A 24768-nucleotide genomic window follows, 5' to 3' on the forward strand; every position below is an offset into this window, starting at 1 on the left:
AATATGATTTACTATATTTATTTTCTTTGTAATTATTAACACAGGTAGAGCACTGATGCTGTGAACCTTTTGCAGACTCAGCCCTGCAGAGTTGTCTGGTTAAGTGACTTTCTCAGAGACACACAAGTAGGCAATGGAGGTTGGTGGGCTCAAAACCTGGAGAACTGGACCACAGGAAACAGCTTGTTAAGAGCTCCTTAATCTTCTGCACCAAATGCCAGACAGTAAGATAATTATATTAATAATAATGATGATTATCAAAAATTAATGATAAGATGAGGGAAAAGTGGATGAGGCAAATGATTGCCCAAATACCTGCTTCATCAGATCAGAAGATAGCATGGGTTAGTAAGCAGCAAAATAGGGAGAGCTGTGCAACACCCACTTTGAATGCATGATCAATGGACATGATCTGGTTTATCTCTAGTGCTGGATAGCTTCTCTCTACCTCTGCAAGATGATCCCTTGCACATAGATTGCTCTGCAACCTTTCTTAAGTTGCAGGACTCCCTCATCAGGACTACTTACCTCTTATATGTATTATGTGAGTATTAATGCAGTAAGTGGGGGACTAGTCTCATACAGGTCCACTAGATTGATCTAGACCACTGCACAATGGTTTTCAAACTCTAAGATGAAAAACCATACCTGTGAAATGGAATTGCTTAAGTGATTTAGCAGAGACCTATTTTGGTAACTGGGTTAGCACACATATGAAAAAAAAAATCAGTTCAAATAGCACAAAAATAGCACCACAAAGAACTACACTTTTTACTGAATTCAATAACCTCAACTAACTTCACTGTTCATCAGCTTAAGGAATTAATACTAACTGACAAATTATTAATTTTATAAACGATAATGACATCATTAAAAGCATCATTCATTGGACACATAATTGTGCATTAATTTCAACATTTTATCTAAAAGCTCTTGTATAAAGAATCTGATTATACACTTATATAATAATTTGCATTTATTCTAAAAAAGTCACAAGAAGGTCTGAATATTGCACCATAATTTACACAAGAAAATGTAAATATGCAACTATTTATACTTCATAAATTACTTTAATTCAAATGAATCATTATGATGAGATATCTTTAAGGATTTTAACATATAAAACCAGTAGCTTCCTCTAACAATTCATGATATTTTATAAAGTTTCCTTGTATAAAATATTTCTGTCTTTAAAAGTGATTATACAAATCACTGACTTTTCTACATATGTTTAAATGGTGCAGTCTCACTTATTCAATCCATAATTCTTGTTTTAAATGCCCTTGTTGTTTTTCCTCATGTAAAATTACTCCCCTTCCAATCAGGTAAATGAGCTACATTCCATGACTGACAAATAATAATTAACTTGATATATGCAACACTGCTTACTATCAATAACTACAGACAAAAAATATATATACTTTCCTAACAACAACATCAGTTCCCATATGTATAACACACTATAATTTTCCCATGATAACATCATTTATTCCTCACTGCACTATGAGTGCATATTTTGCCTTAATGTTTGCCTTTTACAGAACACAGTAGTAATGTGTGGTTCTAATATCTGCTTTAATTGTCAATAGTCTGCACAATACTGCAATTATTTAGATATGCACCACTGAGTGACATCCACCATTGTGTTATGAGTACTGAAAATATTCACTAGTTACTTTGTATGATGCCCTGTTTTTATTTTCTGTCTATAATAGTTATGCTCTGTTTGGCTCATTTCTAAAATGCCTACATCCAGCCTGCATTCAGAATGACCTCTACTCATAAACCTCCGTTAAAATTCTCATCGGTAATAAATACATTCTTCCAACCTGAGCAAAATGTCTTAACTTCATTGATATCACTTTTGGGAATATCCTCACTCACATAAAAAGGTGACATCCAACCTTATGTATGTGTTATTTTCTGGAACAATCTGGTATTTAAGCTTCCATCTGGCTTACCCTACTATTAAAATTTTTGAACATATCATTTGTAACTGGCTGATGTTTGCCTTCAGTTCAAGGTATCTGTGAGTCATAGTAATATATGTAATAAGCTCATTCAATCGATCATAATGCCTTCTTCATGCAAAAAAGACCCTCTAAATATCAAGATAGGGGAGTGCATTCAATTCTTGCTATTAATGGCATGAGATTTACTGAGACTCAAACTGTGGTCAATGTGACTGTGCTCAGCTAAAGACAACTCCACCATCTGAATTCACGTTGTAGCATAACATTATGGATGTCTCAAAATAAAGTATGAATGTAAAGGTCGTAAATAAGGGTATATTTTGTGTGTACAGTGTGCAAATAGAAGAGATATTCTAAATAAGAAGTGTTTTAAGAGCAAATATACCCTTTGCTGTATTAACTAGAGCAGGTTTGCTTAATAAACAATGCTTAAAGAAGGACAACTGAGGTAAGCCCAATCCATTGTGTTGCTGGACAATTGATGTCTTGAGCAAAAGCTCCAAAATAGGGACAGCTAAGTGAATGAAGACCTAAAAGAAGGCACCTGGAATAAGTTGGAGATTGTTCCTGTTATGGGAACTGAAAAGTGGGAGCTACAAAGAAGCTCAGAGAAAGAGAGAGAGAGAAACAGAGATGCTGAGAGACCTACAAAACGTTATACCTCTACTCATATAACAGCCATATGGGACTGTACTAAAGGTGCTTACTGTGAGCTTTTATTAAGCCATACAACTTTTTCAAGGAGAGGGGGAATGTGGAGAATCTGCATTTTATGGGGGGGGGTTTATATTAAACTGTACTGTTTTATAGGATAATGGGTGGTTACTGGGCTATTGCCCCCAGGTGTTTATAAGCCTAGCCATGTATATCTAATATAAAGGATTTTGCCTAAACTCGAGATCTTAGTTAGCAATGACTGCCCTTATATTAGAGGGTCATAGGTGAAATCCCTGGTAGGAATTTATGGTTTCCTATGCAGTCATCCAGGCTACACTTAAACAGTTTTTTTATTCTAAAATAGTGGTCACTGTTGTCTTTAATATTCAGCATTGGTGGATTGAAGTGGGTATCTTTCTTTCTAGCACACTTTTCCATGCCAAAGTCCTAAAAACCCTTTGCTGCCTAGTAGAACACCACCTGTTCTGACTACAGCCTTACCCACCTTAATGTTAGAGCAAAATTTTTGCCCAATCTGAGAGAAGCTGTCCTGTGGTATGTGTTGTGAGTTTTTTTTTTCTGTCTGCCTGTCACATGCACCTGTGTGTTGGTCCATTTGCTAGGATGACAACTACAGAACAGTTATCTCAGACCATTGCAAATGCAACCAAAGGGATGGTGGAAGTAGCCAAACTGATACTACATACACAACAGTTCTACCACTAAAATGACTAATCAGAAAGGATGGCCTAGAGGTGTATCTTGTCACGTTCGAGCAGAAGATCCACCAGATGGGATGCAACCAAGGTAATTGTACAACGATTCTTTCAACGCAATTGGCCACAGAACTGCTGAGAGCATTCATGGACACAGAAGGGACTGAGCATCAGGACTATGATAAGGTTTAACAGGCATTACTTGCTAGAATTGGTGATACTTCAGAAACACAAGCTCAAAGGCTTCAAAGCTGGAGCTTTTCTCATAACAAAACAGAAAGTTCACAATTATTTACCATAAACCATTCAATTAGTATTTAGATCTTGAGGATAAATATACAAATAATAAAATAGCAGAAATTAATAGCCACTGACAAACTGAAAATATCTTTATCCACTATTTTAAGAAACTGTGGGTGCCAAACTAACCCTAAAAATGCTGAAGGTATTGTTGTACTAGTAGAAAAATTGTTATATTGTGAAACTATGTGTAGAACTGAGCAGTCCAGATCTGTAGTAAAACTCTGGCAATAAACAAAAGTATCAGCTGTTAAGCATACATGGCTACAATTCATATTTATCATTATTATTTTTGCACATATATTTTTTATCGTAGTGATTGAAACATTTACTGTTGTTTAAGATGGTTTTTTTTTTTTTTTTTTGTGTACATTGATTTTATTATTCATGTAGTTTTTAGGTCATTATGTTATTATTTTTGCTAATTTTTATTATTGTTTTTTGGGAATTATGTATTCAGTTACTTGAAAACAATAGAGAATGTTTGCATTTAGATTGTTATTTGCATAAAACGTTTCAATTCGGTATAATATTAATGAGTTGCAAGGAGCTACTGGCTAAGAACACAGGGGGCATTAACAATTCAAGATATAAGAACATGAATGTTGTACAACTTCACATTTACTCTGAAGATGCCCTATGTAAGAAAGGGAGAAAGTGCTTAGTACCTGTTTATTGATCGTTGGTCTGTTGCCGTTTCATTAAAGGCTTCGTGTGTGGTCTATCCTGGGTCAGTTTTTATTACCGGTTATCTACATTTTTTGCCTTTTTATTTGATTCAGCTGTAGACATACATTGTTTTACATGTGCACAAAAAGGGTCATATTGCTAGATTTTGTATTAGTACTAGTAATGCTGTTATACCTGAGAAAACCATAACTTCTGGAAACATTCTGGTAATGATGATGATGATGACATACCTTTCATAAGTAACTGCTTCTTATCTATTTGAGCAAAACTTCTCTGGAATTCTATAAAAGTTCTCTACATATAAGCAAGTGGTATACCTTCTTGCAGAATTAGTGCACCAGTTCCATTCTGGCTGGCATCTGTGTATAATGTAACTGACCTCATGACATGAAAAGTTGATGTGTAAGCATTTCAAAACATTTTTCTTGTTCTGCACCATAGTACCATTCCACATCATGCTCTAATATGCTATAATATAATATGCTCTAATGCTCATGTTTGATGAGCTACTGTCTGTGGGGGCTGTGATGCCTACAGCACTTCTCGAGTTATAAGAGCTGGAAATCTTACTCAAACATGGAACAAAATGCCTGGTATGTACAGAATCAACATTACTGGATCATAGTAAGAGAAGAAAATGCAAGAGGTGTGACAGAACACATAAAAGAGGATCTAGGGCTGGAATCACTGCAACGCTAAAAGCAAATTCCTACAGGCCTGCACTCCCATCCATTCTGCTGGCAAATGTTCGATCATTCAAAAGCAATATGGAATATTTAAGGCTGGAATTATCTACTCAGAACAAGGTGAGGAAATGCTGTGTGCCTATTTTTACTGAAACTTGGCTAAACTCTAACATTAGTGACAATGCAGTCCATGTGGAGGGGTTATCACTTTTTAGAGCAGACAGAATACAATCTCTCAGTGGTAAGTCCAGAGGGATAGGAGTCTGCATATACATCAATAACAACTGGTGTGCCAGTTCTGAGATAGTATCCTCTCACTGCTCAGATAATCTAGAGTTTTTGTCACTGAAATGCAGACCTTTTTATTTACCCAGGGAATTTAACAGCATCTGCATCACAGTTGTCTACAGCCCTCCCAGTGCTAATCCAAATGAGGCAATGACCACATTACACCAGGTTATAAATGAACTACAAAACAGGAGTCCAGACTGTGTTCATATAGTGGCAGGTTACTTTAATCAGGCCAACTTGAAAACAGTTCTGCCTCACTATTTCCAATATGTGGACTTTGCAACAAGGGGTGAGAACACACTGGACAGGGTATACAGCAATGTTAAGCTGGCATTTAAGGCAGTGCCTCACCCACATCTGGGAAACTCTGACCACCTCTCCATATTGTTACTACCAGCATATAAACCATTGCTAACTAGAGGGAGACCAACAGTTAAACAAGTAAGAGTATGGCCAGAGGGTGCGGTCTCAGCATCCCAGGACTGTTTCAGGAGCACAGACTGGAGCCTATTCAAGCAGGCAGCTACTGATAACCAGGGTATCAACCTGGAGGAGCACAGACTGGAGCATATTCAAGGTGGCGGCTATTGAGAACCAGTGTATCAACCTGGAGGAGCACAGACTGGAGCATATTCAAGGAGGCTGCTACTGAGAACCAGGGTATCAACCTGGAGGAGTACACCGAGGTGATGACGAGCTACATCTCAAAATGTGTGGATGATGTGACAGTCACCAAAAGCATCATCACATGAGCCAACCAGAAACCTTGGTTGATGAGAGAGGTTTACGAGCTACTGAAAGCAAGGAATGCAGCCTTCAGGTCTGGAGACAGAGAAGCCCTCAGAACAGCCAGAGCAAATATGAACAAGTGAGTTAGGGAAACAAAATGCACCTATGGCTAAAAGTTTCAGAGCTCTCTGACCAGAAAGACCTCAGGCGCCTATGACAGGGTATCCAGTCCATAGCTGACTACAGACCCCTGTCTTCACAATGTGAGGACAACAAGGAATTCCTAAATAAGCTGAATGTCTACTTCAGCAGATTTGAGGAAGGGAACAGAACAACAGCAAAGAACATGCCCATCGGCCATAATAAGAAGATGATCACCCTCAACCCAGCTGATGTCCAGAGGGCACTGCGCAGTGTTAACCTGAGAAAAGCAGCTGGGCCTGACAACATCCTAGGGTGTGTGCTCAGGGACTGCGCAGTGCAACTAACAAATGTCCTCACAGATATTTTTAATAACTCTCTGAGTCAACAAATAGTTCTGAAATGCTTCAAGGATATAACAATCATTCTATTACCAAAGAAGTCTCCACCATCTTGACTAAATGACTACCACCCTGTAGCCCTCACCTCCACAGTGATGAAGTGTTTTGAAAGGCTGGTCAAGGATGCCATAACATCTGGGCTGCCTACTGATCTTAACCCTCTGCAGCTTGCTTACCGAGCAAACCGCTCTATGGCAGATGCCATTACTCTAGCACTCCATCTATTGCTGGAAAACCTTCATGAGGGTACTATTCATTGACTTCAGCTCTACTTTTAACACAATCATCCCACTTCATCTGTTAATGAAGCTACTCCAACTGGGCATCAACACTTTACTTTAGTTACTTTGTAACTAGATTCTTGACTTTCTCACAGACAGACCTCAGAAAGTGTGTATAGGAAATAACTCCTCAGATGGCATCACTCAACACTGGAGTTTCACAAGGATGTGTACTAAGTCCCTTGCTGTTCACCCTGTTAACATATGATTGTACAGCCAGGTACAATAAAAATCACATCATCAAGTTTACTGATGACACGACAGTGGTGGGCCTCATCAGTAATGACGATGAAACAGCATATAGAGATGAGGTGGAACAACTCATTACCTGGCGTGGAAATAACAACTTAGCACTAAATGTGAACAAGACAAAAAAGATAATTGTGGACTACAAGAAAAATCGCAAGGAACATTCTCTCCTCACCATCAATGGGGAAACAGTTGAAAGACGGAGAAGCAGAAAGTTTCTGGGAGTGCACATCGATGAGGACTTGTGTTGGAACAGAAATACAAATGCCATAGTCAAGAAAACGCACCAGAAGCTGCAGTTTTTAAGAAGGCTGAGGACAGAGAATCTCCCATTGGCAATTCTCACTACCTTCTACAGAGGTACGATAGAAAGCATCCTGACGAACAACCTTGTAGTATGGTATGGAAGATGCTCTACCTCTGAGCGCAAATCCCTCCAGAGAGTGGTGAAAACAGCCGAGAGGATCATTAAGACCACCTTACCACCTATCCATAACTTGTACTTATCCAGATGTCTCAGCTGGTCCAGAGGAATAATTAAAGACTGCACTCATCCTGCTTACAGACTGTTCCTGCATCTATCATCCGGAAAGTGCTTCCGAAGCATACGTTGCAGAACTACGAGATTCAGGAACAGCTTCTTCCCTAATGTCATCAGGCTGCTGAACTCTAATAACCACTACACTCCATGATGTCCAACTGTATCAGTAGAAACTCTCAATTTGTGCAAGAACCTGGTTACCAGTCTCACCTAATACTTAGTGCAATATTCACCATAACTGTAACTTATAGGCCATCTAGGGCAGTAGCAATGCAGTAAAATATCTCTTCTTTCAGTGCAATACATGCAAATTCATAAATTAACAATAGTGCAATACTGTAAGGTCCATAGTGCAATACTTCAATGTTCACAGTGCAATACTCAATGTCTCTTTCTGTGCAAAGATCAATGCAATGTCTTAACTAAATACCTGTGCAATACTAAAGTCTCATGCAAGTAAGTATTCAGTTCAAAAAGTGTTAAAATGTGTTTCTAATTATGTGAAATATTAGTCTGTCTACCTGCATGTCTGTGATGTAATAGCCAGATGTTACATGTGTAAATGTCTGTGAAAATAGTCTATATGTTGTCTGCATATTGAGTCTGGAGATACGGAATTTCATTCAGTTTTTGCACTTGTGTGACTTCTGAATGACAATAAAGTTTACTTTGACATTTTGACTTTGACTTTGATAATTTCCTTAATGGCAAACTCACATCCAAAAAGTTCTGAATAAACTGTAAAGATAGCTCATCATTCAATAAATCTCAGTAAAACTTGTTTATCATCCAGAAGGGGCATTTGCAATGCTAGTCCTATATTCGCAATGTTTGGTTTCAAGCCTTCAGTGTGCTATAACATGATCCATAGTTCTCCAAACTTAAACTTGTTTTCAATCAGCTTGATGTTATTCTGCCTCAGTTTCTTCAGTGACTCAGTCACTGTCAGATTGTGCACTTATTTCATATTTCCTCTATGCTAGTATGTCATCAGCTGTACTAACACTACCATCAGTACTATGGATGTTCTGTGCAACAGCTCTCTAGAATACTTCAGGTACAGAAAAAATATCAAACTGAAGTCTAGAAATGTTCACTTTCACATGCACAAATTAAGTGCCTATCCTGGAACTCTTCTCATCAAGATGTATCTAGTTCAACAACAACCCACTACTACTACTGCCAATATCCCCAACCTGCAGTCAGTCCCCAAACTACCTTCCAATTCCAACCCATCCCTACCAATTATGTCAAACAATTACTAAACAAACTTAAACCTACTACCCTAGCAGTGTATGGTATCCCAGCAGAATACCTCCAGTTGGCTGCTAATGAACTTGTCTACCCTATCTCTATTCTACTTAACAGATCTATATCAGAAAACACCATCCCACCAATCTGGAAAACCTCCTACATCATACCTCTACATAAAGGTGGAACATCCACTGACCTCACCAACTATGGCCCTATTGGTATCTTGTGCAATATTTTCTCTGTAAACATTCTTAAAAATCATGCTCAGAATTATCTAGTGTTTAAGATTGTTTTTTTACACAACCAATCTTTTGTACAAAGAACATATTTCTTTCACTGTGTACACTTTACCAAGGTGATCACCCTTCCAAAGTTTATGTGTACATGATTAATCACTGGGCATTTCTTATCAGACTTAAGCCAACAACTGTTACATCAGATTTTCCTCTAGATCATATTTTCCCAACTTATCATACTTTCCATGAATTTTTGACTCATTTTTCTATGTTTTCACTGATGCACAACTTTTCTATCTCAAAAGCCACTGCACAACATCCAATTCTTCAGTGAGTTCTTTAAACCTACCAATCTGCCGCATGTCTGATCAGTTCTGATGCTACACATGACTTTCTCTCAAACAATAAATCATGAAGCTCACAAAATTCACAGTTAGTGACTTACTTCTTTAATTTAAAAAAAGCACTGATAAATTCAGTGGGACAAATGATGAACATCTTGCAAATATTTTCTCATCTTGTAATTCTGAAACTGTTGTCACAGTCTAATTACTGGAACAGTCTCACTTTCAACCTCTCACACATCAAATGTATTACCCATTTGCATGGCTTCCTCCCTGTGAAACGGAGAGCCATTATACACTGCACCTTAACAGGCTTCTCAAATATGGTGTTTGCAGTCATGAATATATTAAATCTTTGGATCCACAATTTATAGTCCTCAGATAAACTACCTTGAAGGGAAAGGTTTGCAAGTGTCGAAGTTAAAGTATTTCTCAAACAAAAATTGAACTGACTTACTTTTGATTGTAGTGTATAGGAGCTAGCAAGTTAGGCTGGTGCATGGCAAGATAAGGAAAGGCAGAAAGACCCAAAGAGCAAAAAAGGAAGCCAAGGAAGTAGTTTAATAAAACTAAAACAAAACCGGTTTCAGCAGCAGCAGCCTAATCTTTCATAGTCAGTAGTGTCAGCAGCAAATCATCATCTTATATTCTTATATAATGTTCTTTCATCTATATAAAATCACTCCTGATAAGTAAAAAAAAAAAAAAAAACAAACAAGCAAAAAAAAAATAAATATCAAGGCAAAAGTAATTGAAAATACATAGTTCACCACAAACAGAATAAAGCTTTCAAAAAGCCTAGAATTGAGTCGAAAAAAAAGTAAATAAAAAATGACTGAAATAATAAAATAAAGATATATAAAATTGAAAGAAACCCTAAATTGTATCGTAATTATATTGTTGGTAAATTACAAATACGTAATTATTAAAAAATCCAATACAACATATACCTAAGATATGCAAACTCTGTAAAAAAAGATCTATTTCTCGATTAATCCAGATCAAGTTCAAAAGGAATGATTTCCAACTTTTTCTTTGATAAATATTGGTATATAGTAACAATGGGTTAATCTTTTAAATTGATGTGGATATCAATGATGGTGAATGTAAATTTGGCGAACATAATGATAACATGCATCTATATATAGTGCATTGTTTAGAGATGTTGTTAGATATGTAATCCAGGTGGAAGATGCATCTGTCTGGAAACTGTGTGTATGACTTTGTCAATATAAATCATATATGTGAAAGAAAATTTTAAAATCCCTACATTATTGCAAACACCAAAATGTTGAATGTATATTTAGTTTGTGAGCATTCTAGTTACCGAAATAGCCTGGGAGTTGATCTCCAGTGTTCCAGATTATAACAAAATTAAATGCATGAGTTGGGTAAAATAGTGTTTTGTCCTTTTTTATCCGAGTGAAAGTTTTCATCCATGAAAATAAATAAGTTATGGTGTCTAATCCTTTCCCATAGGAAAATAAATATTGCAATATATCCTAATCTTCCAACATAAATCTACAAAAATCTAATTCCCTATTTACTAAATCTTAGACATTGTATTGAATATTTGCCACCCCATTTAGTACATAAACATCCTCATTATTGACTGATATAATGTCCACTTATTATGTATAAATATTCCTGATTACTGTTTACTAATGAGGACGATTGACAATGAAAAAATCCACTGGAACCAGTGGAATAAAATCTCTTGGGTTAGATCCATTTGATGACAAATCCGGATCATCCACTGATGACTGTGATTTTCATCCATTTGAGCTGGCATTTCGGGGTAGAACTCGAATAATATGGACGCTCATTATATGATGATAGAAGGTATTATATATAGAGAATTCTTGTGTTTCGGACTTCTTGTGAGATTTTTATCACTATTGTATCCTATATAACCTGACTTTTGCCGGGTTTATTTTTGAGTTTATTTTTGGTTCCTTTATTCTTTATTAAGTTTATTTATTATCTTTTCCATATTTTAAAGATGTCTAGGAGATTATCTTTTAGGCGCGATGTTATTCTATAGGAAATAGATGGTATTTTAGGAAAAGAATTTCACTATTTTTTATTTATAAGAAAGGGATCACAACCTTTAGTCATGTCACACACTTTTTAAAAGAACACTTTTTGCCATTTAACCCTTAGCATTTTTTTTGACAATATATTTTGTTTTCAAATACTTCATTTTCGTACCCATTAGTAACTATATTTATCTTGAACTTCACATGGGATTTTTTTTTTGCAGCCAATACTATATTATTGTTCTTATATTTCATGGCATTCTTATAATTATATTAGCAGAACGTGTAGACAGTTCAACTAATGCAAAACAGACTAGTTTATTTGACATTAGAAACAGAAGATTATTTCAATATCCACATAGGTTATCAACATCCCACTGCCAAATTTAACACACATCCATTCATTCCATTTCATAGGAGAAAAGGTCTGATCATCCAAAATGGGCGAGCAGAAAAATATTAAGCAATAACAAAAATAAAAAATTCAGGGGCTTTTCCTCCCTCTGATATATCCTTTCCTAAAATTTGTAATTAACCAACACTTGCATTACGTATATGTAACTGCATCTTTATTCTTATGCATTTCTTAGGTTTTTGGGTTTCAGTTCTTTTGAATGACAGGCTGTGATTCTGGATTAAATTTTTATTTTTGGTCTTTTTTTTTTTTTTGGTTTTTTTTCTTCGTTTTTTTGTTTTTATATTATTTGTTTATTTTGTTATTTTATTATTATTGATATACCATACTTTGTCTCTTTTTTCTTTTTTGGTTTATTAATATGAGAATTGCTTACTATGGCTTTTGTTTTTTTGAACCATACATTTTAATTACTTTTGTATTGATTGTATTTTTCAATTACTTTGCCTTTTTTTTTGTTTTGACTTTTGATGTCATTTAGGAAGTGATGTCATTTAGATGCCTTAAAATATCATTATATGATGATGACTAAGTGCTTTTGACTGACTAACAATGAAAAGCTTGCTGCTGCTGAGTCTAGTAGTTTTTTTTTATTAAACTACTTTTGAAGCTTCCTTGGTGCTTACTTTTGATTGTATCTACCAACATGTAATATTATTTATTCAGGATAGCCTGAGTAAAGAGACTAACACAGTCATATTTAGTCAGCTTTATCAGCATGCATTTCAGACGGCACAATATATACACAATACCAGATTACATAACATACATTCTGAACTCTAACACAGGCTAGAAATGCTAAATATTTCAAAACTATGTATACATATTACATACTTAATCCTGAATTACCCTGCCAGAGAACAAAATATCTGCAATGTGGATAACATGACATATACTGATGCTAGGAAGGAGAGACATAACCACTGGTTTTCCAGGTTTGTGCTAATTTTTTATAAATTCTCGATAATGAAGTTGCGTTTCCAGTGACATTACATTACCATTCTCCTAGTTTCACTTGTGGCTTTTACTTTTATGCGCTCTGTCTTGTTTCTGATTCTCTGTTTTAGAATGAATATTTATATATGAGAATATGCCTTGCAATTTGAAGCAACTAAACAGAATGCCACTTTTTTATTCTTAATAAAAGTATTTTTGGGGTTAAGAAGTAGGCTGCTTATCTGATGCTACAATATATAGTTAAAGAAGGGTGCTACTTATCTTTAGTTCACTCATCTTTCTACATTTTGGGTGCTGTCCAAAAGCCTGACCTGCAAAGATCTTGATGCAACGTGGTGACTTATATTTAGATCAGCTGCTTATCTTTCAAATAGGAAAATGAAATAGCTTGATTGTCCTTCTGCTAGTAGCAATATTAACCTTTCATTATCTTCATCTTTCCAAAGCCCTTAGTTCTGTTAGAAATGAACTACTACATGACCTTGGTGATCTTATTCCACAGAAATTCTCAACAAATGGCAAAAAAAACAAAGTCATTGCTTTTGGTATCAATTATAAACTATGTTATATATCTAGCCCTTTTCCTTTCTTCTCATACGGAGGCAATCACATAGATAGTGTCTTTACTTATACATTTCTGAGTTTCCATCTTGACCTTCAATTTCAACATTTATTAACATTAACTAATCTAAGGAAAAAAAACATTATCTTATCTGATGCAAATTCTCATTTCTGATCCTACAAGCTCAGGAGTTAATTGGTAAAGGTTGAAATTAACTAGCATCAGTGCAGTTTCTTCTGGTTTCAAAATCTCATCACCATCTGAGCCATTTCTTCACCAGTATAGAGAATGTGATGGAAAGGTGAAAACACCGACTAAATGAATTGCATGAAAAACGTAATCCTATGCAGACTTCTAATGTACAGACTTCAACTTAAGAAGGCAATAAAGTAAAATGCAGCTCATTCTTTGACCTTCAAGACACATGTAATGTGGCAACACAACCAGCAAAGCTGCTGTATCATCCTGTACAGACAGATCAGAACTAATTTTAAATAAACTGTGCAAAATAACTAATACAGTTTTAGGCAATGTAAATAGTCCAACCGCTGTCAAATTCAGAGAAACTGTCTACAGTTTAGTTTTCTGGAACACCATAGGTTTATCCAAGCCTGAGTTTTGGAATTAGATGATTTCAGAAGCTTATCCATCTTGTTGCACAAATTGGTTTGGAATAGACTCCATGCCATCTTGAGGGCAGATAAGAACTACAGGTGTTGCTCTGCAGACACCAAGCCAAGGCCCTGTGTATCCTCTGATAATTTACACTGCTCATCTGCATCTCTTACGCACTCAGTAGTACCATCTAGCACCAAGTTCATCAGTGGGTCAAACTCTTTAAGAATACCACTCACTTCTCTACCACCCTGAAACTGTACTCAAATAGTTTTAACAATGTATTTTGAAAGATTTAGAATACTTTCCTTCTTTTTCTTCTCTTTATCCTACAGCACCATTTTTAACATCACACTGAACTTTTACCCCAGGCCCAGATGCAGTACCTAACATTTGTCTAAAAGTATTAACATCTTTGCATGAAGATTTAGCCATGAGTAAGAACTATTTATATGAGCACCCCGAACAGACACCAATCTGGCTAACAACAGGAAAAACAATGCTCCTACTTAAGAGTGAACCTGCAAGCTACCCTAAGAATTACAGATCAATAACTTGCCTTCCCACGACGTATAAACTATACATGGGAATTGATGCCGACAGAATTTATAGTAATTTAGAAGAAAACTCAGTTATGGCAGTAGAACAAAAGGGCAATAAAAGAGAGTCATATGGAACAAAGGATCATTTGTTCTTAAATTAAATCAAATTGTAAAATGCGAAGAATCTCAGTACGGCATGGATCGACTACAAAAAAGCATGTGATACTATCCCACATTCACGGATAAAAGCATGCTTAAAAATGTCAAAGATACATCCTACACTGATCGACTACATTACAGTGACCAAGAAACAGTGGAAGACCACTTTGCAATTAAGCCATGATAAAGTACAATTTTTTATCCCAGGGATAAAAATTCAAAGGGGGATATACCAGGGTGATTCTTTGTCACTGCTGCTATTCTGCCATGCCCTTAACCCATTAAGCTGTCTACTTAACAGTTTAGGGCATGGCTATAATCTGGCTCCTGGAAAACAACAATGTGTAAAGACTCTCATCTTCTCTTTGTCAATGATTTAGCTCATCAGATGAGGAACTGAAAGCACAACTGCAAGTTGTCAAAACTTTTTCAGAAGATATAAGAATGTCATTTGGTCTTGATAAATGTGCAAAAGCAACCTCTAAAGCAGGAAAACTGCAACACCAGCAAAACAGTTTTGGACAAGAATGTGATATAAAAGAACTTGAGCAAGAAGGAGTGTATAAATATTTGGGAATTGATGAAGGATCAACAATAAAACATGAACAAATGCAAATGAAACTTAGGAATATTTCAGAAGACTTAAATTAATCCTGAAAACAGCAATGACATCTAGGAACAAAATCCAAGCTAAAAAACAATTTGCTCTTCCTGTCCTAACTTACAGTTTTGGAGTGACTGACTGGCCCCAAAATGTGTTGGCTACATTAGATAGGAAAACAAGAAGGATGCTTCATGCTCATTAAATGATTTATAAAAATCAGTGCATACCAAGATTATATATTCCCTGTTCTGAAGGAGGGATGGGCCTCCTTGAAATTGATTACATGTATAGATCTGCAATTGTGGGACTCCACACATCTGCTGACCTCACAAGATCCAAACATAATGAAAGTTTTGAAACATGAGGAAAATAAATCTAAGATGACTTCTCTGCTTAATCTAGTAGAAGCATATTGGTGTTGAGCAGGAATGGAAATCAAATCAGAAGTAGATAAAAAACAGGCATCAACTGAATGTGCCACAAAACAAGAGAAAGTATATAAGGTAAAGGACCAGATGGGAAGGCAAGAAATGTGGAAAATACAAAAATATAGTTGCAAGTATAGAAAACTTCTGAAAGAACTTCATGTTGATCAGGAATGAATGCAGGAATGGTTAAGAAGAGGTGAATTCAAACCAAGAGATGAAAGGTTAATATTGGCTGTACAAGATAGTGGGCTACGTATATGTTGGTCTACAAAGTCTATTGAACATGTGGAAGAAACAGACAAATGTAGGTTTTGCAAACCAGAATTGGAAACAATTGCACACCTTGTTGTTGGCTGTGACATACTAATAGGAGAAGGGCTATATACTGAAAGGCATAATAATGTGGCGAGACTGCTGCTCTATGGACTGTGCAAATATTATGGTACTGAAGTGGCTGAAAAACACTGGAAACATGAGCCATAAAGCATCACAGAAAATGATGAAGTCTACATCACATGGGATCATCCATTACCAACAGTTCAAAAGATAGATGCTAGAAAACCAGATGTAGTGGTCCATGAAAAGTAGCATTGATCACTGAAATCGACACACCCAGTGACTACAGTGTCCTGTGCACAGAGAGACACAAAGTCATAAAATATCAGGATTTGCAAGTAGAAACTCGAGTAATCTGGAAGAAAGATACCTAGATAATTCCAATTGTAGTAGGAGCAACAGGTCTTATAAAAAAGAGTCTACAATCATATTTAGATATGCTACCAATACATGTAACTCCATACGAATTGCAGAAGGAATCATTACTGGGCATGTTGTGGGTGCTGCAAACAGCACTTTTAGCTGACATAAAAGAGTGAAACAATATTAATTTCATGAACTTCAATCATACTTTGACTTAGGAATGTTATCCATTCCAATCATAGTATTAGAAACCTGAAAGATTTGTAGAAATTATAAAGGAGAAACTTTTTATGTTAACTTTAACCTCAGCACAGAAGAATCCACTCACAACATCCAAAGGAGTCCTACAGTCCAGCTCATACAATGCAGCAGGAGGCAAACACTTCTGTAGAGCAAGTGGAAGGAAATATAGGTACTTTGGAGTGTTATTAGAAAACAATAGTGCTACTAAAGCCATACATCAGTTGAATTTGGATTTCCACTCTCATATTCCTGTGAAACTAAATTTAAAGAACTACAACTTTTTAGCAATTATGTATGTAGACTCATCATTCTATCACCCAAAAGGGAATATCAATGTACAACCCTCTCTCATACTAACTGGCTTCCAATTAAGGAAAGACAGACCTTTTCATTACTCTTAATCATAAAAATTATAACCCCTAGAAAAGTTTTTAGTCTAAAGCTTTTAGATAAAGGCCCTCAATACCCACAAGACACCTGAAAAATTTAATTCCTTCTCTGTCCTGGAACGTTTTCCCCATCTTCCCAACTTCTGCAAGTTTGCTTCTGGTATTAGGCAACATTTTATCTCACTAGATATATTTTTACAAAGCTCTTCATTCTTGTACTAAGGATGTCACCTGCAGCTTTTATGGATCCTTAATGTAATCTAGTATGTACATAGTTGTGAGATGTTGGTATTACTTAATGTTTTAGTCTGATACCTGCTTCTCACCTAGAGATTAAATCTTCTTATGCTATTACACACTCCCTATTGTATTCTTAACCTTGGATGCTTTTCTTTGCTTCCACTGTATGCAACCCTTATTTCTCTCTCTCTCTCTCTGTTTCTCCTTCCTCACAACCATGTTTACTTCCCATTCTTTATGTTGCTAATGTAGAAGCAAATTAATCTAGCCTTGACTTAAGATCTTTACTGATTACTTTTTGATGAGATGCTGTGCTGGCCCTTTCTGCTTCGCCTCACTTGGCTCTGCACCTTTATCCTACCCATTCTCACCCATCACCACCTTCATTGCTTTTATATTCTTGGTACTCTTCCCTTTTCTTTCTCTACCCAATACAACCCTAGCAACTCACATTTCATAATTCATTCACTACCTACTCCACCCTCACTAATCTCCCCACCTCCTCCTGTTTCTCAGTCATATCACCTCCCTTCTACTTATTCTCCTTTTACAGATACCTTTATATCTTCCCATCTTAATACAAATGTTTCTCCTTTCCAAATATGACCATTCTAATTGCCCTGCTCACTGCCTCCCCATTACTTCATTCATGTAAATCCCAACAACAATATAAGGAATTTGTGTAATTACAAATAAATAAATTACAATTGTGTGAGGACTCATCTAATGAAAATGACTGACATGTCCCTGTCTTCAGAGTAAATAGATGATCATTAAAGCCCCCATTTACTGTGAAGACAGGACACAGACATATCATTAGGGACTGCATTCATCTTCACCAGTCTTTTAGAACAAAATTATTATCAAGGAATTGTCTAAACAGAATTTTAAACAATGTTATAGCACTTATTTTAGTTACTGTAACATTTCATGATGTGGTTCCTCTACTTATTATCATAAGGAGTTGACAATAGCTTTCATGCACCTGACTAACTTACATTTAATTTAAACAACCTCCACATGCATGCTGTATGTACCCAACTAAGTTACTTAATAACAAACTAAACCTACATCAAGATGAAACAGATCTCAGATGATTAAGAATAAATCATCATTACTATTGTACATTCTTTCATGATAAAATAACACTGGATTTTAGTACCTGACAAATATTTGATCTGAGCCATAAGAAAGAGTGTTTCCATAATGCCGGGAGCTGCTTTAACCACAGGATCCAAAATCATAGCTGACACTTTCAGCAGAGGAGAAAGTGTCTGTCCAGGAGACTTTGGCTGCAGCAATGAAACAATAAACATTAATGGAAACTTGTGTCAAAAAAATAAATAATTTAGCTTGTTTTCTATATCAAAACTAGCACTCTCATACAAGCCATGCTGTTAAATATCAAAGTGTATTAAATGCATACCTGATTTGGGCAGAAAACCATGTATTCTTTTACAACGCCAACCAAAAATACAGGATTAAGTTGTTCAAAGTACTCTATCCCCAGTGGAAGGTTATTCATTGCAGAAAAATGGGATTCTATGGCTTCTTTCAAAAATGCAACAACAATATCCTCTCCACGATTTCTCTTTGAAGCTATAACTGCCTTCAGATAGGCTAGGTCCTATGAAAATGCATATAGTTTCATTAGCCAATGGAATTATAAAATTCAAACTAATTGCATCAACTTCTGTACTATACTATGGTATAAGTTTTACATTATTATTAAATGACTGCAATATATCTGTCTCACTGTTTTACACAAAGCACCATCAGGTGCGAGTCATCACACGTATACATGATGTATGATTATTTCTATGCAATGGCACATCCTGGACACTTTTTCTGAAAATTATTCAGTAAATACTGTTCTACTCATTGTAACTCAAATTAAATCAAGTATTTTTCAGTCTTGAATATTTTCTCAAAGTGCTGATGGAAAGCATCATTTGTATGGGACACAGGAAGGCAGAGAACACAAAAAGGAATAGCAAAAAGGGCAGGTGAATCTTGCTCTCTCTCACTCTCTCTCTCTCTAATCCATCTCCCTCTTCCTTTCTTTCCTTGTCAGTATGTCTGCCTCTCTTCTTCTGCCACTTGCTGTTTCCATCTCTCCTTCACAGGCAATGAGAAATGTCAGTGACAAAAGTAAATAAAATGACACTGGAATGCATGAAATAAGCAGTAGCTACCAGAGATGTTAATATCACCCACAATTTTTGAAAAGCAAAAACACAGTGAGATACTTGAGAAATATTACTATCTAGAGGCAGCATATCACAGACACCCACACACGCCCACACATGCACACACACACACACACACACACACACACACACACACACACACACACAAATAAACACACGCACACGCACACACACACACACACACACACACACACACACATATACTTTAAGATGTATAATGGGTTTATAATGTGAAACATGTTGGTTTGGTTACATGGGACTTGCACATATTGCACATCCTCAGGCTCAGTCCCATATGCCTGATCCATCACTACCGTATTTACAGAATGTATCACCATAGTCACTGACAGCCCTGCAGATGAGACCATATTCACATCACATAACAGTCTTAACAATTTAAAGATTTAAGACTTAAAAGAAATGTGTGTATATAACACTAACAAGCAGTAAAACAAAAGGTAAAATCTACAAAAAAATCAGGAGAAAATCAGAGAAAAAATCCCCTAGAGATCTTGTTCTTGGTTTCAGTTCTTTTGCTGTCTGAAGGATTTTCCCCTGATTTTTTCCATAGCTTTTCACTTTTGTTTTTTATTGCCTATCAGTGTTTTTTTTTATATGTAAAATTGATTTTTCATCTGAGTTATTTTAAAGATCTAACAGTAAAACTTGATTTATGGTAACAGATAAGGTTGGGAGATCCAGGGATCATCCACCCGCACTTTGGCTTGTTAGTCTTAGAAACCTGAAAACAGCTTTTTACATGAGTCCTGTGGACTGGGTGAGGGCAGGTCCAACTCTCCTGCTCAAAGATGTCAAAAACACAGGAGTCAATAGGTAACCATTTGAAATATTGTGACCCACTTCAGCGAGTCCAGTAATGCTGAGACTGAATAGCTGAAAAAAGAAGTTATGTCTTACCATAAAGTTCCATCTGTGTTCATCTTTTTTCATTCATCACTGATGGGTTCAGTTACGAGCCCTTGGAACTGAGTCGGCCTTTTTACCAAGTTTGCGCCAGCCTAAAAACTCTCGAGCTAAGTCTTTACCCAGAATGCCTTTCTCCCTGTTACTTCAGATCAAGTTTGCTATAGAAAAAGAAGTAAAGCCGAGGCCACTTCTGCGCAAATACCCTAAGACACCACTTAGACCCAAAGCATCCACCAGGAGCCTTTGGAGGGGGAAGGAGGATGGGAAGTGATGAATGAAAGAAGATGAACAACACAGATGGAACGTTGAAAGACATAACTTCTTTATCTGATGTTGTTAATCTTCTTCCATTCATCACTGATGGGACAGAATCCCACACTACCTTGAGGTCCATGGGTGGCCCTTATGGAAAAACATTCCTGAGTACCACTGAGCTGAAGGCAGCTCTCCCTCTGGAGATCAAGCCCAATTTGTAATGATTGATAAAGGGATGAGTCTTACCCAAGTGGCTGCTGCACAGATGTCATCCACGGAAGCCCTGGAATGGAATGCTACAGATGTTGCCATAGATCTAGCAGAGTGAGCTTTAATTTTTGGCAGAGGTTCATTATTGAGGGAATAGATGTAACGCATGCAGTCCCTTAGCCATCTTGATAATGTAACCTTGGAAACAGCCTCTCCCATTCTGGGCCCAGAAAAGGAGATGAAAAGCTGTTCAGATTTATGGATAGGTTTGGTCCTGTCTAGGTAAAATCTCAATTGTCTATGTACATCTAAGGAATGAAGGCAATACTCTCCTGTACTGGCAAAATTCAGAAAGAACACTGGTAGATCAATGGTCTGGTTAATGGAGAATTCAGAAACAACTTTGGGAAGAAAGGATAGATTCGTCCAAAGTGATACTCTGTCTTTATGAAAAACCAGATAGGGCCTCTTGATACACAATGCCTGCAGCTCCGAGACTCTTCTAGCAGACGTAATGGCTACCAATAACAAGGATTTCCAAGACAAAAACTTTAGGTCACACTTTGCAGCAGGTTCAAAAGGTTTTTGAGTCAAAGACTGAAAGACTAGAGTGAGGTTCCATGGTTCCACGGACTGTGACAGGAGGCCTGATATGAGAGGTCTCCTTGAGGAAAACCTTGCAAAGCCATAAAGAGATAAGAGGGGTGCCATCTATACTATTGTGGAAATTGCCGAAAGATGTACTCGTACAGTAGAGGCAGAGGCTCCATTATCAAAAAACTTAGCCAAGTATTGAAACACTGCAGTAACTGGAGCCAAATATGGGTCTAACATGTTATCCTTGGACCAGATGGAGAACCTTTTCCATTTATCCTGATATAGTCTTCTGGTGGATGGCTTGTGAGAGGCCAGAATGTTGTCTTGAACAGGCGAGGAGAGATTAGCTTGCCTAGCGACTAGTGGAAGTGGAGAAACCAAGCTGTCAATTTGAGACTGGACAGATTTGGGTGACTCAACCCTTGGGGGTGAGAAATCAGATCTGGTAGAGGTTCCAGAAGCCAAGGCAGGTATACTAGGTGAGGCCGAAGGAAGGGGAACCAAACTTGTCAAGACCAGAATGGGGCTATGAGGATCACCTTGCATCTCAACCAAAGAGCTTTCTTTAGAAATTGTGGGATCAGGGGGTGGGAGGATAAGCATAAAGAAGTCCAGTGGGCCAGTCATGGATCAGAGCGTCCCTCGGTGGCTCCCCCTCCAGGGGAAGTAAGGTGAAATACCTGCTGCATTTGTTGTTTGATGGGGAGACAAAAAGCTCACAGCAAGGCTCGTCCCAGTGGCTGAATATTGCTGATGCCACCTCGGGGTTGAGGGACCACTCGTGAGGCATGAGAATACACCTGCTCAGATTGTCTGCAATCACACTGGAGCTCCCCAGGATATGCATTGCTGTCAGAAAGCAGTTGAAAGCTATTGCCCACTGCCAAATTCTCATGGCCTCTCAACATAGGGGGTAGGACTTGGTTCCTCCTTGCTTGTTGATATATAAGACCACTGACATATTGTCTAATTGAATTGCAATTGTCCCAGAAGAAAGAGCCAGATGGAAGGCCTGCAGAACATTGATATGCAGGTGAGCTTCTGAGGTGGACCATGTGCCTTGGACAGTCTTTCCCTGGAAATGGCTCCCCACCCGATCAGGGAAGCATCCATGGTCACAATTGCTGTGAGCCGAGGAGAATGAAATGGATGACTCCAATGTTCTATGTCTGGCCTCATCCATCAAAGCAGGTCGTACTTGCAGGAGTTGGTTATTCGAATCTGGTAACTGAGGGGGTGATAGTTTGGGAGCCATTGACATAGAAGTAGCCATTGCAGAATCTGCATATGTAGCTTTGCTAGAGGCACTATTGGGATTGATGCTGCCATAGAACCTACGGCCTGAAGAATTTCCCTTACAGAGACTCTTGTTTGAGAGAGTATCACCCAGAGTTGAAGCCTCAATTGAGGGAGTCTGTGAATTGGGAGTGATACAAGACAGGACTGAGTACTGAACACTGCTCCAATGAACTCTATTTGTTGTGTAGGAGTAATGTTTGATTTCTCCCAATATATCATTATTCCCAACAATTTTGCCAGAGAGAGAGTATAATGCAGTGCTGTTACCAGAAGATGCTCGGCGGGGGGCGGTAAGGAGCCAGTCATCCAGATGCAGAAACACCCAGAATCCTTTTAGTCTGAAGTGAACTGTTACCACTGCCATGCATTTTGTAAACACTCTGTAGAGAGACCGAACAGCAGGGTACGGAATTGATAATGACTGGCTCCTAGCCAGAAGTGAAGCAGACTCCTGGAGCGTTTGTCCAACTTGATGTGGTAATACCCATCTCAGAGATCAATAGAGCACATCCAATCACCTTCTCTTATAAAGGGGAGAATGGACTGAACCGTGACCATCTGGAATTTGGTTTGGGTGACAGACTTGTTTAAGCTGCTGAGATCCAAAATGGGTCTCCAGTCACCTGTCTTTTTTGACACCAAAAAGAATCTTGAGTAAAACCCAGATCCACGCTGGTCTGGTGGGACTGGTTGGATGACTCTTTTTTTGAGACAGCTTTATAATCTCTGAAGCTGCTTCTTCTCTTTGACTGGGTGGAATGTCGGGAAGTTTTCTTGGAAAATTTGGCGTAACCTCTAGTGATGACACCCTGCACCCAATGATCAGTGGTGATAGACTGCCAAGCAGCTTGGTGCAGAGAGAAATGACCCCTGACTGTTTCCAGATGTAAGCAATCAGGCTGCTCCTCAGGAGCACTGATAAGGCTGCCCAGAGAAAGAGTCCCTGGAGTCTTGGTTATGAAGACCCCCTCTGCCTCTATAGGGGCAGCTTCTGAAAATGTTTCCTCCTCTGCCTCTGGGGGTATCATCACCACGTGTGGCACGGAAAGGACCCTGAGATTTCTTATGCCACATTTTTCCACTCCTCTGATTCCTGGAGAAGGTATGTTGAGGGTTGAAAAACTGTAGGCCTAGGGCAGACAGGGTCTTTCTGTCTTGCTCGCACCTAGCTAGCATGTCTTTCACTTTGTAGCCAAAAAGGGACGAAGCTTTAATCGGAGCATTCAGAAAAGAAGACATGAAGGGATCCGTGAGGTCACAAATGCACATCCAGGCATGACGCCTCATAATGCCCGAACCCACTGCTCTAGCCACCTCTTCGGGCGCATGTGACAGCAACCTCATGGACGAGTTGGATATTGATTCCAGGGTTGTGAGCTGTGAGGCTACTTTGTCCTTGACCTCATCAGACAAATGTCCTGCGAGTGTCCCAGTGAGTTCGGAGATCAAGTCCCTCTGGAGCCTCTTAAAATGTGCCAAATAATTCAGGGACAGTATAGCAAAGGTCCCTGATGCAAAAACATGCTTCCAAGTCTGTCCACTGCCCAGGACTCCCTGTTGGTCAGGTGGACAGTGGGGCCTTCCTCAGCTAAGTCCTTTTTTGTGGCCGCCACCACCAACACAGCATCAACTGGTAACCCTTTGGACCAATGTGGGTTCTCCTCGGGAGGGGAAAAAATGTTGTCTGGTCTCCGCAGGATTGCCTCAATGAAATCAGGGTTCGTCCAAGCATGTGGCATGATAAGCTGGGCGAGCTCGTTGGCAGGTGGGGTCACCCAAGAGGTAAAAGGCTGGGTGCGAAAAGCCTGCAGGAACATGGACTCCTCAGATGAAGGATTGGAGGGCTTCCAGTCACCTCTCTGCTTTAACCTTTCCAGGATATCTCCGAA

General features: G+C 38.0%; 1 protein-coding gene and 1 pseudogene across 1 annotated transcript in view; both read right to left on the bottom strand.

Moving 5' to 3' along the window:
• Positions 1-24768, bottom strand: part of LOC122798197 (tetratricopeptide repeat protein 21B-like) — a 1733894-nt gene that overhangs the window by 981413 nt on the left and 727713 nt on the right. The window contains exons 11-12 of the mRNA XM_044066946.1: positions 18808-19008; positions 18544-18673 (exon numbers count right to left, since the gene is read on the bottom strand). Coding sequence (XP_043922881.1) covers positions 18544-18673; positions 18808-19008 — 331 coding nt within the window. The remainder of the gene's footprint in view (positions 1-18543; positions 18674-18807; positions 19009-24768) is intronic.
• LOC122798829 lies at positions 14105-14418 on the bottom strand (annotated as a pseudogene).

Source organism: Protopterus annectens, chromosome 3.part1 (assembly GCF_019279795.1).
Source record: "Protopterus annectens isolate FY-2018-M chromosome 3.part1, PAN1.0, whole genome shotgun sequence".
Lineage (NCBI taxonomy): Eukaryota > Metazoa > Chordata > Ceratodontiformes > Protopteridae > Protopterus > Protopterus annectens.